General features: G+C 39.4%; 1 protein-coding gene across 1 annotated transcript in view; it reads left to right on the top strand.

The window, feature by feature from the left end:
- Positions 1–17,475, top strand: part of otud7a.S (OTU deubiquitinase 7A S homeolog) — a 113,941-nt gene that overhangs the window by 54,370 nt on the left and 42,096 nt on the right. Inside the window, exon 4 of the mRNA XM_018255506.2 lies at positions 1,259–1,409. Coding sequence (XP_018110995.1) covers positions 1,325–1,409 — 85 coding nt within the window. The 5' untranslated portion in view covers positions 1,259–1,324. The remainder of the gene's footprint in view (positions 1–1,258; positions 1,410–17,475) is intronic.

Here is a 17,475-nt window from a genome sequence, read left to right as displayed (position 1 = left end):
CACTTGCATATTGGAATCTTGTAGTAGATGAGTGACATTTTTTGCCAGCTTTAAAAAAAAAAAAAAAGACGCCCATAGACTTTAATAGGTGAAACGGGTCAGATTCTCCCATCACTAGCCATGGTATTTACAGAAATAGTGGCTACTCTGCTGACATACGGATGGAGAAATGATGTTATGCTTTGGTGGATCAAAATGATGTAAAACTGGATACAAATTTGATATTTGTTTACACCCGTTCCTGCTTTTGCTCTAAAAAAAAATGTAGGAGTTAATTCCTTCTTGAGCATTTGCTGTCATTTCTGTAGGAAAACCTTATAGTATCTTAACCAAATCTTATCTCAATTTACTACGGAGGAAAATAAAATAAAAATAAACTATTGCCATGAGTATTTGCGAAACACATTCACTTTTTATTACTTGTTCAGGATGTCTTCACTTTGCTAGAAATGTTAATGAGGACGGTCAAGAATCAGAATTTCCAAGCACTGCTGAAAAACAACAGTGTATTTGCATATTAGTATCTCTAATAACCAAGATCCTGTCAGCTATTGTGTTAGTGAGGGCAGTGAGTCATTGTCACACAGTGGAGGAATTGTTGCTGTTCTACAAGCAGCGTGGTACAGACAGCCCACGGTAAGCTTCAGCCACTGACTTACTGTTCCTTTGTCAGGCTTCCCCTTTATTTCTCTCTTTTTTTTTTCTGCTTGTTTTTACATCAGTGCTATAGGAAACTTTGATGCTAGTGGCCAGTTCCTTGGGTACTGTTTGTTATTATTTGAAGTTAATTATGTTACTGGAATTATTCTATATGCATTTTTAACTCCAAACTTCTGGTGCCAGTATTTAACATCACTTGATGCTTTCAGTAACTATGCTTGCGTTTTGACTAGTGATAGGCAAATTTGGGGCATTTTGCTTCGCCGAAAAATTTGCGAATTTACCGCGAAATTGCGAAAAATTCGCAAAGCCGTGTCTAGTTTTTGACGGCGGTGTCTGTTTTTGGATGCCAGTGCAAATTCAGTGGCGAAAATGCACTGGCGTCCAAACAACAGATGTCGGCGGTTTTGCAAATCGCGGGAATTCATTGCGAATTCGCGCCGGCCCATCACTAGTTTTGACAGCAGTACATCCATTTCATTTGAGTTTTAATAAGACATATGATTAAAGTGGTATATAAAAATGCTTTTTCAAGAAGCTCCCTTAATGATGTAATGTAGAATGGCTAATGTTTTGGTTTTTTTTCCCTTGTCTGTAGATGGAGGTCTTCTAGTTTATCCCTTCTGCTCCTGCTGCTTGCAAAGCAGCGCCACTACATGATCACATGACTCTGGATATGGACTCAGTCCTGTCAGACTTTGTTCGGTCCACAGGGGCTGAACCGGGTCTGGCAAGGGACTTGCTTGAAGGTAAGGAAATAATTGTTTCCCGTTTTTAGGAACACAAGTGCTAGACCTATATTACCAATAATTTGTCATTTGCAAATTGTTATGAATTTTTGTTTTTGAATAATTTCAAAAGTGATTTATTGCTAGAGAATATAAATCAGAGGTCTTAAGTGGAAACTGGGGCAAATGAATGAAAAAAAAGCATGTGGGCAGTTGGGTCAAAGTAAAAAAATATTTAGCCTGGCCTATTTACTGATTTTAGATGTTTAGGCCAGTAATCTAGTAACCTGTACAAAAATGGGATCTGTTATCCATATTGTCCATAGGCTTAAAGACAGGTTGTCTCCACATGAACCTTACCTTTGTGTGCTGAATGCGATAATTGCCTTGCATCAACTGCAGTGGGGCATGGCCGCATTACAGGGTCAGTGTGAGTGTACATCTTTTTGTTAAGGAGTAGCAGGAGTGATGTCAGAAAAGGTGCACATTTTGTTACACATACCTCCCAACTGTCCTGTTTTTCTCGGAAAAGTCCAGATTTAGACAGCTTAGCCGCAGTCCCAGGTTTGTTACTGAAATGTCCCGTCTTTCTCTTTGATCTCGTGCACTGTACAGCCAAAAAAGTTACGAAGTTTCTAACTTAATTGGCTTTTGGCAGAGAGCCCAGAATAGATACTTAGATACTTTTGTAACAGTTTAAGATAAGGAGGTCTCTTGGGAGAACTCACATCTTAAAGGGCAATTCACCATCATTAGCAGAACTGTAATAACACATAAAAACGACAGAAATGTGTTCAGACTTTCATAACCTGCCACATTTTGGAAAATGAACATGGTAATTAAAGGGTATGGCCACAAAATGGGCGTGGTCAAAAAAAACTTTTTGATCCCCTTTCTGTTTCCAGAATGTTGGAAGGTATGTAATACAGGTCTATCAACTAACCAATAGTTTGAATTTATTGGTCACCTGTTTGAAAAACAAGACACAATCTCATTGGATACTATGGGTGACAAGACTTGTGCAGACTTTTGAGCAGTGATATGATGCAACAAAATGGGGTTATTGTACAGGATGAACTTGTTCTTGGAATTATGACTTGCTCGTTGCATGGTGCTTTGTATCTATTTGTTGTTTGCATCTTGCCCAGGCCTTAATAAATGAGGCTTTGTGAGTTTTAATAAATCCAAAACCATAATGATTTAAAGAACAGTATAAAACTGTTGCATTAACAAAACTCACAAGATGGCATAGACTACCGCCATTGGGCACTTGTAGAGGAATTAGGATTAGTGACTGTTCCCTTCCTAGGGATGCTCCCATTGGCTTTGTAGATAATGATCTGCTGATTTAAGATCAGCAGAAAATGCTTGTGAAGTGAGCAGGACATATGTCTAGTTGCTTTTGCAGCAGAAAACACTAGTGTTTGCAAACAGAAGCAGATGGTGTGCTTTATTATCATTTAATGGTGTAGCTTGGAACATATATGTTTTTCTTTATAAGCTGCTTTTAAACAAAAAAAGAAGAGTGTTTTTCCACATCCTACCAAAAAAAAATAAATAATAATAATAATTGCTGTGGTTTTCTTGGCATTCTGTGTATAGCATCCATGTGCTTTTAACAAATTAAACAGTTGTCACATTTTAATTATATTGTGGAAAAATGTGTATTTTTAACAATTGATGATCATAATGTGCCTTAGTGGTTTTTTCTATTTTAAATACGTAGACATAATAAGAATATGATGCTCAAAAGAACTGTGTACTGATGCTGTTTTTGTAATTCAGTACTGGCTTGTGGTATTTTATGTCAGAAGCCGCAATCAAACATTTTACCACCAAATAGATCCCAATAATTGACTGAGTTTGCATAGAGTTCTCTATAGGTTCCACAATGTGATCGTGGAATCAGCTGACCATATCCACACTAAAACACCTGCACACAAGGTCCATCCCAGTAACAGACTCATAGACATGGGCAAAATACTGTTCCTTTATAAAGTAGTAACCAGGCCCGGACTGGCAATCTGTGGGTTCTGGCAAATGCCAGAGGGGCTGCTATAAGGTCCCATAGAAAGTCAATATTAAGTGGGCTGGTGGGTGCTATTTGGGCCTCTATGTGGGCTGATTGGGCCTCTGTGTACCTGAAATGCCAGGGCCTATTTTAATTCTCAGTCTGGACCTGGTAGTAACACACGGCTTATCCCCCTTTTATGTAGGCAATCATGGTGGTTTACTGTTGTTTTTATGCAACTATATCTTGCAGAATTTTTTTTTTATCTTCTGATATATTCCCACCTTAATTTTCACAGTAGCACATATGTAAACATTTATGTATCAGCTCACCGTGACTCCATTGAAGCCATTTCTAATGATATAGACATGGAGGGAATGTACAATTCAGCACTCAAGCAGAGAGCTCAGATTATTGTATATTTCTAAAATGAAAATTTTCTTCACTCCTAAATTGGTGGATACTCTCTTATAAAATGAAGACAATAACCTGTGCAACTGGTGGGGACTGTGCTGGATGGAATGCCATTAAAGGGTCACTGTTTCTTAACCCACTAAGCAATTCTTCTTTTTCTATCCCACTTTTGATTCCAAGAAAAATGCTTAATATTTATAAATCAGTAAAAGGATTACAGCAGATTATTACAGCAGATTTTCATTGTCTGAGTGTGAATTGGAGCTGCCATTTTGCCTGAACATCAGTTTCCTCTGTTAATCAGCTTTATGGGAAAATTTTGTGTGGTTCAGATTTCATTTTGGACTGGCACTGAGTATTTACAAAACAAACTTCCTAATCATAACTGCCCATTGTTTTTTTTTACTTCCTTGAAAAATGTTCCTGTGTCTTGTGAGTTATTGATGTAATTGCTAGGCTGACTGGAAGGAATAAAATGAAAGGCTTTGTGCTCTGATGGGAACTAATAATCTTCTGAAAGAGCTGCAGATCAGATATATGCCTGCCTTCCATCTGAACGGTTTCTGGCAGAGATACTGGGCTGTATTCAAATAAACCCAATAGATAATTCCCCTTTTATAAAGGAACTACATCAAACTTAAAAAGCAATGGGTTGTAAAACTGCTACTGTCATGAAACATTCATTTTCTCCTAGAAAGATATTATATTTAGGTATCAGATCTGTTTGGTCTTAATACAATATATGGATATGGTCGGTGTCAAAGCAAAAATGTGTGGCAATTGCATATTCCTATAAAATGCGTTTTTCCAGGTTCCTGGTACAGTAGGCTGCTGAGACACAAGTACCATGAAACTGCATGTCCTACCAAGGTGAGAGTGGGAGAGCAGCTCTAGAAGAATGGATTTTGACAGAAGTGCTGTAGATATTGAGGGTAGCATAAAAGAAATCTTTGGACTATAATTGTACATGCTGTGTTTTAGACCTTGCAGTGCTTGTGATTATGACATACTTGGGTTTGGGCAGTTCCTTAAAGGAGGACTAAACCCTAAAAATTAATATGGTTAAAAATGTCATATTTTAAACCCAGAACTTATTCTGCCAGCCTAAAGCTTCAGCTTGTCAATAGCAGCAATGATCCAGGACTTCAAACTTGTCACAGGGGGTCACCATCTTGGAAAGTGTCAGCTACACTCACATGCTCAGTGGGCTCTGAGCAGTGGTTGAGAAGCTAAGCTTAGGGGCCGTCGCAAATTATACAGCAGAAAATTAGGTTGGCTTGTAATGAAAGCTAATGCTATAGGGCTGATTATGACATTCTGATGCTAATTACACTGGTTTCTGTGCTGCAATGTAGTAATTATCTGCATTAAGTACTAAACAGCCTTATATTGTCGCATTTATATTCGTGTACTGTATATTGTGAGTGGGTCCTTAAGCTCAGTAATTGACAGCAGCACAGAGCATGTGCAGTGAATCAGCATAAAAGAAGATGGGGAGCTACTGGGGCATATTTGGAGGGACAGATCTTTACTGCTAAAGGGCTGTGGTTGCCTTGGACTGGTACAGAAGTACAAAACATAATGTACAACATTTCTAGCTACGTCTTTAATTAGGCTTTAGTTCTCCTTTAAACTGCATAATTTTTATAAGTCATAAACTAGGTCAATCCATTGGGTTCTTTAAGGATGATCACATTTAGATACATATTGATTTTGATAAATCTGCCCTTTAGAGTTAAAATGTCTTTTACAAAGAAGATCATTCAATATCATATGTTTTCTGAATATTTCCGTTAAAAGGAAATAGTTATTGTAAGGAATATGTGTGTCTTCAAGAAATACAGCCATATTAGACTTCATGCAGAAAGCAAGGGCCAGCGTATATATGTGGTGTGGAAAAATCTAGTTGGTAACTAAAAACAAATCTTCCTTTTCTTTTACTTAGGACTGATAGGACAAGTGAACGAAGTAACTTCATGGCTGGTGACTTGTTTCTTCTTGCTGGAAAAATGCTTCAGTAGCTACATAAGTGGTGGTTTATTTAATGATATTTTGTATGTGTTTTGTTAACAACCTTCACTCCTTCATGCTATGGGAGCTAGAGTCTCATCATTTCTATAGGAAGAGCTATTGAGGTTTTGGTGAACTTGTGTTAGAAGTTGTACTTTAGGAACAATCAATAAGATGCCTACTGGGCAACACAATATAAGGTATTTCTGTTACCCCACACTGTGTGGCTTTCTCATGCATTACTCGTGCATTAAAATCAGACACTATTGTCAGTAGTGTACTTACTATCTCCGACCATACAATTTTTGCTCTCTGGAGCCATAGTCTCTGTAATGTCCGAAATGTTCCACACTGTTTAGACTATCAAAATGATTCTGGTGACCAGGAGATTATTTGGTAAAATGCACATCTGGTCTGGTCTGCAGTAGCCTAGGGTGACCATTATAATATGGTGAGGGAAGCCTCAGAAGCAGGTCTTCGCTGCAATTAAATGTATTAAGTTATGCCACTATGAGAGAGAGCTTGTAGGCCCGAAACATGTAGTGGCACAACTTAATACATTTAATTGCAGCAAAGACCTGCTTCTGAGGCTTCCTTCACCGTTGTTGGTTATAGCTATTACAATTTTGTGTGACGACAGGAACACGTGGTGGAGCCAGCCCAAGATTTTTTCAGCCAAAACTGGAACGCTGGATATCCCTGATTTGTAATGACCATTATTATGTACTGGGTGCTTTGAGACTTCTTTGACATTTTCATTTGTCTGGTTACAATCCCCCAAATGCAATAAAAGGCCATAAATTTGCCCATGAGCAGTATATAGCTATAAGATATATATATATATATATATATATATATATATATATATATATATATATATATATATATATATATATATATATATATATATATATATATATATAATAGCAATAAGATTGTTGCTTTTAAACAGGTGACCAGTAAATGCTACCTGCTGATTAATTAGATCTTAGATTGAATCAAGTACAATGTTCTTTTTTATTATTAGAAAGAAAAGGGAATTAGGAGCTTTCTGGATAACCGGCTTCTGGATAACAGTTCCCATACTTGTATGTGATACAGTGAAACACTGTAGTAGTAGTGTTTTACTAAACCTTTAATTTCTGACACCACTTTTTTTTACTTTAAAAGGCTTTATGAGAAAAATGCCACGAAATCTCCATGTGTTTAAAATGCATAGAATTTGTATACGTGTTACTTATTTTTTTTGTAACTTAAATTTTATTTGGTTTAGCATTTAAGTTTCCAAGCATAATAAAAGCACAAGGTACAGACATAACAGGAAAAAAAGTCATGTATATCGTTTTCACAAAGTTCTCAGTTGGTAAAAAAGAAGGAGTGTGGGAGTTAACATGGATGTCAGAGTAAACGTACAGAGTTACAGAGATGGTTGGAAAACATTGAACGACCAGAGGGCTTGAAGTATAGGTCAATGAAGCAATAGAGATGCAAGAGGCCTGTAATAGACAATCATCAGCAATACAATTATCAACATCCTTATTCTCATTCCCCCCCTTCCACCATACGCGTTTGAGATACATAATAGACCCATTTCGACCAAACAGCGTCATGCTTAGGCAAGGATCCGCGATGTTTGGCCGTCATTTCTTCCATTAATTTCATATCCCTGATACGGGAAATTGTCTCGCCTATGGATGGGGCACGAGAAGACTTCCAATTGGAAGTAATAGACAATCTGGCCGCAGTGTAAATGAAATTCAGAAGCTTCTGTTCTGGGGGGGAGATGCCTACATGTGGTAGGCCTAGTATTGCATTAGAGGCCTGAATTGGGATCTCATAGAAAAAGAGTTTCGTCACCAGATCCCTAACCGCTTTCCAAAATGCAGATAGTCTCGGACAGGACCACAATATATGGGAGAGAGAGCCCTCCTGTCCACAAGCCCTCCAGCACAGCGCTGAGGTAGTTGGATACATTTTGCTTAATTTCACCGGGGTATAGTACCAATGGAAGATAGCCTTGTAAACGCTCTCTTTCTGTCTTACACAAGTGACACTTCTCCTGGCATTCTCCCATATGTCCTGCCATTGTTCCAAGGTGTAAGTGGTGGAGAGCTCTCTTTCCCATTGTAGCATATACCTGTGTTTAGGAAACGGTTCCTCTAATACAGTGTTAAGTACAGAATAAATAGTCGAGATCAACGCTTTCTGTGGCAGACCCCGGAGACACGTCCTTTCAAAGAACGTCAGTGAGCGAGATGGAGGACGCCCCTGGAACACCCCCTTAATGAAATGTAGAATTTGCAAAAGTCATAACACCAGGTCTGGGGGATTTGATACTTCTCTTGAAGTTCTGCGAACGAGTGGACTCTATTCTCCAATGGCTTGAGAAAATCATATATTCTAAAGAGGCCCTTGGAACCCCAACGGTTCTGGAAGGCGGGAGACATCCCCGGGATAAAGCGAGGATTAGCCAGAACGGATTGCATAGGGGATGGGAAATTGGTCAAGGGAAATTTCTTGGAGCAATGTTCCCAGAGTCTAATAGTGAATTTAGTTGCCTGCAAAACATTGGGAGGTAACTTCACCGGTTTAGGGGTCTGCCACAGAAGAGCATTCGGGTGAATAGGAGCCAGAGAAAGCGATTCAATGAGTGCCCATCTAGAGGTAGGGTGATATGTGGTCCAGCCTAACACCTGTCTAAGTTGTGCCGCTTCGTAGTATCTGCGGATATTGGGTACTGCCAATCCCCCCTGAGATCTATTCATAGACATTACCTTTCTGGAGACTCTGTGTCTCGACTTCGCCCAAATGAACTTAAAAAACATGGTTTGAATATTCTGCAGGACAGCAGTGGGCACCGTCACAGGGAGGGTCTCAAAAAGGTATAACAGTTTAGGCAGGATAGACATCTTAACAGCTGATATCCTACCCAGCCAGGATATCGTGTAAGTGCCCCATTTTTCCAGGAGCGAAGAAATGGATTGCAGAAGGGGGTATAGTTGTATTTAAATAGTTGAGAATAGGAGGCCGTCAACTGTACCCCAAGATAACGGAGCGAATGTTCCCTCCATTTATATTTAAAGTTGGCTTTCAACAGTTCCCTCACATGGGAGGGAGTATTCAAAGCTAAGGCCTCTGATTTCTGGAGATTCAGCTTATAACCCGAATAGGTGCCGTATAGAGTAAGCAATTTGTGCAGATTTGGGAGAGAGATTATGGGGTTGGTAATGGTTAGAATGACATCATCTGCGAACAGGGCCACCCGGAACTCACTATCCCCCAGCCGCGGACCCGTGATGTCAGGATGTTCCCGTACAGCTGTAGCCAGCGGCTCGATACTAAGGGCATAAAGAAGGGGAGAGAGTGGGCAACCCTGCCTGGTACCATTTGAGATAGAGATAGATTGGCTAGGAGCCCCAGGTAATTTAAGGGTCGCCGTAGGTATGGAGTAAAGAGCCTTTATTGCCGTCAGGAATGGGCCATCGAACCCCATGGTATGTAGCAGATCGAACAAAAAGCCCCAATCCAAGCGGTCAAACGCTTTTTCGGCGTCCAAACTAAGGACGACCGCTGGGATTTGGGCTCTATTAATAAGATCAATTACATCAATAGCTCTACGGGTGTTGTCACCTGCTTGTCTGTCCTGAATGAACCCAACTTGATCAGGGTGGACAAGTCCAGGCATTAAGGGGGCAAGTCTATTGGCCAAAATTTTCGTAAATAATTTAAGGTCCGAATTCAGCAGAGCAATGGGGCGGTAGCTGCCACACTGGTTGGGGTCCTTTCCCTCTTTAAGCAGTAAGGTAATATACGAGGTCAGCATTGTCGGTGGAATAGGAGAACCAGTGAGAAAGGAGTTAAAGAGTTGGGTCAGGTAAGGAAGAAGGACACCATGAAACGCCTTATAATATGCATACGTAAAGCCATCTGGGCCTGGGGCCTTCATTGAGGGAAAGGCTTTTATGGTAGCTGCAATCTCCTCCGCAGATATGGGAGCATTGAGAGTCTCTAAATCAGATTGGGAGAGCCGAGTTTTAACATTATCCCTCAAAAACGCCTCTCTTAGCTGATCCACGGGCCTCCCTGACACAGAAGGACGGGTACCTATGTTGTACAATTTGGAATAATAATTACTAAACGTCTCAGCTATGGCCTCAGGAGAATATACTAGCTGGTTATCTCCTGTATCTATCGATGAGATAGCCGTCTGGGCCAGTTGTTCCCGCAATTTCTTGGCTAATAAAGTGTGAGCCTTATCTCCACTCTCGTAGTATCTCTGTTTGAGCCATCGGAGGGCCTTTTCCGTGTCAGCTAAAAGTAGGGTTTTAAGGTCTCTACGTGTCTGGGATATTTTTAGTCTGATCAGTCTGGTAGGAGTATGACTATAGGACTTCTCCCAATGTACCAGCTGACGCTCCAGCTGCGATATGCGGAGTGTTCTCTGTTTTTTAAGCTTAGAGGAGACGGAAATAAAGTGGCCTCTGAGGACTGCTTTATGAGCTTCCCATAAACATGCTATATCCTCTACCGACCCTCGGTTAGTGTCAAAGTATTCCGTAATGGTTTCTAAGGCCTTCTGTTTAAACTCCGGGTTATTCAGGAGAGTTTCATTTAAGCGCCAATGGGAGGACCTCTTAGGCGGGTGTGTTACCTCTAATTCTAGCATCACTGCAGAGTGATCAGTCCAAGATGTGGGGATAATAGTGGAAGTGGCCGGGACTAAGAGAAGGTCTCTAGACACAAGAAAGTAATCTATTCTAGTGGAGAGACTATGTCTAGCGGAAAAAAACGTATATTCTCTCTCAGTGGGGTGGTGCACCCTCCAAATGTCCCTAAGGTCAAGTTTACGGAGTAATTGGCGGAGTCCTTTGGAGTGCTCCGCCGTGTCCCTGGCAGTGGGCGGGAAGGACCGATCTCTCAACTCCGAACACACTAAGTTAAAGTCTCCGCCAATTACCGTGGGAACCGAATAGTCCCCTCTAGCTTTGCTCAACCTGGAGCGTAAAAACTTCAATTGCCTTCTATTCGGTGCATAGACATTCATAACGGTCAAAGGTTTGCCCCCCAGTGATCCCCTGAGAATCAGATATCTGCCAGCCGGGTCAGTATCCACCTGAGAAACCTGGAACGGACAATCCCTATGTACCAGAGTCAGCAAACCTGCCTTCTTAGAGTCTGCCGAGGCCTGATAAACCCTTGGGTAGAGATTAGACTTCAAGACGGGGCTAGGACCATCAGCACGCTTAATATATACGTGTTACTTATTGTACCCTAAATAAAGACAAATAAACCATGGTGTCTATGTGACTGGACACATATGCTGAGATTTATCCAGCATTTTAGGCAAGCAGCTCTTGCCAGTGTTCCAAACACATTTTCCAGTTTTACATGATGTACTTTTCATGTTGTCAGCTACTAATGCATTGGCAGATTTCAAACTGGCTGCTTTAGCATTCTCTTTTGTATTCAGGCAACTTCCATATGAAGTAAGTGGTGCAATGCATAACAGCAGTAAATCACATCAAGAACTGACATAGATTTCCTATGTATACAGCATCGCATGCAACTACCAAGAAACAACAAATGAGGCTGGCACAAGCCTGGTCCCACAAAGTACAAGGTTAAAAACTTAAATTTTATTTTTCAAAATTAAGAACCAAGGCCTGACGAACTTCGTGTCTACCAAGGACACTTAGCCTATGACTCCAGCCAGCCTCCTTTGATGTTTCTTGGTCCCTCTGCTGAAGGTCTGGGGCGTGTGCACCCAGGCCCACCGTACACAGCGGTAAGCTCATCTTATGTACCCAATACATTACATTCACTGGTACTTTATTTGTATATGGCATGCAACTACCCCAAGAATTTCAGTAATGCAAACTTCTTTGGCTGGAAAATGTACAATTGGTAGTTTTTTTCCTTTCCTCGTATTCTGTGTGTAGAATATATTAAATGGAGATAAGGTAATGTAATAATAGATCCAAAGTTCTTGTCTAGTAACCCATAACAACCAGTCAGTCAAATTCCAGACTAGTAAGTGCTATTGTTGGCTGCTAGAACTGGATCATAACATTGATTAATCTTATTATAACAGACCCCCTTGCTCCTATTACAAATTCCCTACTAGAATAGGGCTACAGCTAAAATACAGTACATCTAAATCTGGCCATAAACTTTCAGATAAGATTATTTTGTACAATTTTGTGTGTGTATTTTATGTGTCTGTGTAGGCCAGCAAAGAACTATCTAGCTGTTTGGGTCAATACGGGGATTGGGCAGGGTTCAAATTTAGTCTGCCAATGCATCATGTCAACCAGTGTCTTCAGGGCAATGCTATGCCGAAGACCACTTTTTCAGGGCGCAGTTGTGCTCTCTCCACTAGAATAGGCAAATTTATTTTTGTTGCCTCAGGTAACCTGCTGCATACTGCCACCCAAGGAAAGGTTCACAGTAGGAGGGACCCTGAGTGCATGGGGCATCAGTAGATGAGGACAGTCGCTTTTTGCTTGTCATCCAGTCATTCAGGCTGCTTGTCACTCACCCATCTTGTGTATCAATTAGGGAGCACCATTGAAAACAAAGCTCAGAAGTGCCCTGTAATTCACATTATTCAATGACAGGCTCTATTTCTGATAGTTCTGTACTTTGCTTCTTTTAACCATTGAAATCAAAAAGTGTCACAATATTTGTTTTGTGTAGTTCTTGCCTTGTAAAGTGCAATATGATTTAGGACTATGTAAGGGAACCTCTGTGGCCAGCCATCATGGAACTCAGACCATTTTCTAAAAGAAGTTTAGTTGTGTCCAGAACAATAGCAGCTCAACATCACTAAAAACCAACAGACCCAAGAGTTATGACATGCATGCTGCTGATTCTGTGTTATTAAATCATTAATTGAGGGTGTTCACAATAATAGCTTGTTCCAAATAACAGCAATGTGGAGTTCAATTAATGAGGTAATGAGGTCTGTGAAAAAATAGGTATCAATTACTGCCTTTTTTAAAGGAGAATTAAAGCTTAACGTAAAAAGTAGGTTAGAAATGTTGTACATTAGGTTTTGTGCTTCGGTACCAGCTCAAGGCAACTACAGCCCTTTGTGTCTCCAAAGATGCCGCAGTTGCTCCCCATCTTCTTTTCTGTTGATTCACTGCACATGCTCTGTGCTGCCGTCATTTGCTGAGCTTAGGGACCAACTCAAAATATACAATACACAGAAAAGTCACAGTATAAGGCTTATATTACAACCTAATTTTCAGCTTGTAAATTTGCCGAAACCCCTAAGCTTAGCTTCTCAACAGCTGCTCAGAGCCCACTGAGCATGTGAGTGTCGCAAACACTTTCCAAGATGGTGACCCCCTGTGACAAGTTTGAAGTCCTGGATCATTGCTGCTGTTGAGAAGCTAAAACGTAAGGCTGGCAGAATAAATTCAGTGTCCATTTTTAGCTATATTAATTTTTAGGGTTTAGTTCTCCTTTAAGGAAGGAAGGCAGAAAATAAGTAAAATAGGTTGTTCCAGACATTATTCAGAAGAACAGCGTAAATTGGTTAAAAAATGTATTGGAGAGGGGAAAACATATAAAGAAGTGAAGAAAATGATAGGCTGCTCAGCTAAAATATCTCATGTGCTTTAAAATGGCAACCAAAACCCAAAATATGTGGTAGAAAATGGAAACTACCATTCGAATGTATAGAAAAATAGTCAAAATGGCAAAGACTCTATCAATGTTCAGCTCCAGGGAGATCAAAGAAGGTCTAAAGTTACCTGTGAGTATTGTTACAAATAGAAGATGCCTATGTGAAGCAAAGTTATCTCCTGTTGAAAAAAGACATGCTGAAGAGGTTACAATTTGCAAAAGAACACGTTGATTGGCCTAAAGAGAAATGGCGCAACATTTTGTGGACTGATAAAAGCAAGATTGTTCTTTTTGGGTCTAGTGGCTGCAGACAATTTATCAGATGACTAAACTAAATTCAAGCCTCAGTACATTGAAGACAGTGAAGCATGGTGGCACAAGCATGATATGAGGATGTTTCTCATACTATGGTGTTGGGCCTATTTATCACATACCAGGGATCATGGATCAGTTTCAATACATCAAAATACTTTAAGAAGTCATTTTGACTTATGTTGAAGAGGTAATGTGCTTGAAATGGGTGTTTCAACAAGACAACAACCCCAAACACATTAGTAAACAAGCAACATCTTGGTTCCAGGCCAACAAGATTGATGTTGTGGAGTGGCCAGCCCAATCCCTGGACCTTAATAATCCAATAGAAAATTTAGGGGGTGACCTCAAAAATGCTGTTTATAAGGCAAAACCAAGACATGCAGAAAATTGTGGAATGTAACAGGTGCCAGAAGGTGGCTGACTCCATGTAACACAGATGTGCAGCAGTTCTCACAAACACTGATTATACAACTAGATATTCAGTGATTCCAAATAGGGATGCACAGAATCCAGGATTCGGTTCGGGATTCGGCCAGGATTCTGGCTTTTTCAGCAGGATTTGGTTTCGGCCGAATCCTTGTGCCTGGCTGAACGGAATCCGAATCCTAATTTGCATATGTAAATTACGGGCGGTTAGGGAAATCACATGACTTTTCGTCACAAAAGAAGATTTTTTTCCACTTTTTCCTTTCCTACAACTAATTTACATATGCAAATTAGGGTTCGGTTCGGTATTCGCCGAATCTTTCACGAAGGATTCAGGGATTCGGCCAAATCCCAAATAGTGGATTCGGTGCATCCCTAATTCCAAGGAAAGCAAAATCTTTAAACATTTTTCAGTAAATACAGTGAATATTTGTAAAGAAGAATGCAGACACTGCACAACCTAATATTTCCCTTTCTTCACTTAAAAGAATGTAATACTACTACTTCTGTAAAGAAATAACACAAATTTTATACATTTTTCTTCATATTTTCATTTGGAATAGAATGTGCAGTGTTCCCAACGCAATTTCATGTATGGAAATAATAGCTATTGTAAGAATTTTCAGCTTTTTTTTCAAACACACTGCTATTATTCTTAACACAACTCTATTTGAGCACTTTACTCCACTTTTGAGAAAATATCTTGTCACACAGCTTATACCGGAGTATAAGGGAGACCAATTCTAGAACAAAGTGTAAAAAACCTTACTTATAGGTCACACATGTCTAGGATTTATCCATTCCATATACTTATATATATTTCAGGACAGCACTGGTTTGTTTCAATAAAATCATCTTTTATTATTTTGTGAGCTGTTGCCATGAATGAACGGAGGAGACCACATCCAAAAATGCTATGTTGAACCTAATTTTATTTCTGAAGTGCCTTAAGACAGAGGAACTTAACACCTACTTGTTTCCGTGTCATTTACAGGAAGTCGCTAAAACTAACTCCTCAGAATAGAAATCATTCTGTTCATCAAGATAAAATCAGTTGCTCACATCAGCTCATTTTAACAGGTTTCTGTGATGTAGACAATTCTCTTTGTATTCCAATGTATCAGCCATGCCAGCAAAATGATTCCCTGAAGATGTATCTATCATTTAGGGAAGTGTTAAGAAACTTGATGTATTGATCCATCTTGCTCTGGTTAGTGTGGCATTATGTAATTAATTAAGCATAACAAGGAAACATTGCATTTGTAATTTTTAATTCCAGGGGGGGCTGTTGTTGCTTAATTAAACACAGATCTGTATAGAGATAACTACACAGACCATGCCAGATCTGACTATAAATCAGAGCTGACTTAATTAGAACAATTAGTAAAAACAGTACTCAGGCTTTATTATGAATGTATTACCCAAATAGGTGAAATTCATCCTCATAAAAATATATTTGGAACTGTTTGTGTCATGTGTGAATGACTGTTTGTCATTCGGCACAGATTTCCTGTTTGACAAGACAAGTTGTATTTTACTTATTTGTTTATATGCTAGTAAATATTTTTAGACTCAGAAGGTTGGCGTACCACAGGGTGCTTGTGAACCACACACTTAAGTCTTCTACTATTCTCCTATAGGGATGACTATGAGGTGCTAAAGGTTGGATGACTGATGACTCATTTTGGTGCAGAATAGGTTTATCATCAAGGAAAAATGTTTAAATAAGAGATAGAAGCCATAGCAAATGTAATGTTATCCTTTGTAAAGCACTGTTTCTATTGAGGCCCTCTCCTATTCATATTCCAGTTTCTTATTCAAATCAAGGCATGTTTACTAAAGTAATTTGGACCCTAGCAACAAGATTTCTGAAATTGCAAACTGGAGAGCTGCTGAATAAAAAACTCAAATATTGAAAATCAATTGCAAATTGTCTATCGCTCTCTCCACCATACACAAGTTAATTTAAAAGGTAACCGACTCCTTTTAGTTGGCAGTTCTGTATGAATGTTTTTAAAAGGTTGGACATGAGGATTGAAGACTTACTAGACATGCCCGAGTGTCTTATAGGAACATTTTACATACTGTAGTCCTGTTGCATGAATATCAATATCAGTATCAGAAATATCAGTAACATGGTGTCATTTTTAACAAGGAATTATAAAATCTGTATCCTATAGACAGACCTGTTTGTCTGTTGTCTGTGGTGAGAATCATAAACTGTGATATCTACCACAATCTGTCAAGACTTCCTTTCACAAATAAAAGAGTCCTCTGCACTCAACCCATTATCAATATATTTAAGACAGAGACATTTTGTGCATACTGCTACTAAAAAATTCCTTACCCTTTAAACAAAACAGGGATTGTTTGTCCATATATTGCAATATATTTAAGATGACTTTTAAGAAGACTTCCTTTCACACCTACCCCACTAGTTATATTGCACTCTACAAGATTTTTACTACGTCTCCTCTGCACTTCCTGCAATTCTGAATGTTTCAGGATTTTGGCCTAAATGAATGGAACAGTTGGTTAGTGACTGCAAACTTGTATGGCCTCCTTTAGGTACAATCTCTCTACAGAGACAAAACAAGCAGGAATCCTACTTCACACTTTCACTAAATTCAACCATAATCATCATTTATTTATAAAGTGGCTGCAAGATACATAGTTAAGTTGGGTTAAACAAAGAGACCAAAGTCCATCAAGTTCAACCCCTCCAAACAAACCCCAATGAAACCCCAATGCTCAGATATACACATATTCATACCAGACTATCTATACACTCACATATATAAACTGTATATATCAGTATTTATACTAATTGTAGATTTTAGAATCATAGTAAAGCCTTGGATATATTGTTTGTCCAAAATCATCATCCAAACCACTATTAAAGGCATTAACAGAATCAGTCATCACAACATCACCCAGCAGGTTTTTACTTAAAAGGGGCACTAGCCTTTTTTTTAGCGACCCCTGGTTTATTATTTGCTGTCGCCAGGAACTTTGCTGCATCCCTGTTTGGTTTTAGCATCTAACGTCTGATTTACTCTACTCTGCATGCACATAGCCCAGGGCAGCAGTGAGGGATTCCTGGGAAAGTAAAGAAGATGGCAGTGTGGTGCTTACTAAAATAGTACCCCGGCCATTGTGTTTGTGGGTTTTTTTTTTATATTAAGCTGGCCATTTACGTTATAAAGTCTGGGGTGGAAGGAGAGAAACAAATTGCTCCCCGTGATTAACCTGTTCTTTTTTAAATAGATTGTATATTTT

This window comes from Xenopus laevis, chromosome 3S, assembly GCF_017654675.1.
Source record: "Xenopus laevis strain J_2021 chromosome 3S, Xenopus_laevis_v10.1, whole genome shotgun sequence".
Lineage (NCBI taxonomy): Eukaryota > Metazoa > Chordata > Amphibia > Anura > Pipidae > Xenopus > Xenopus laevis.
This window is presented reverse-complemented; position numbering and strand designations above follow the sequence as displayed.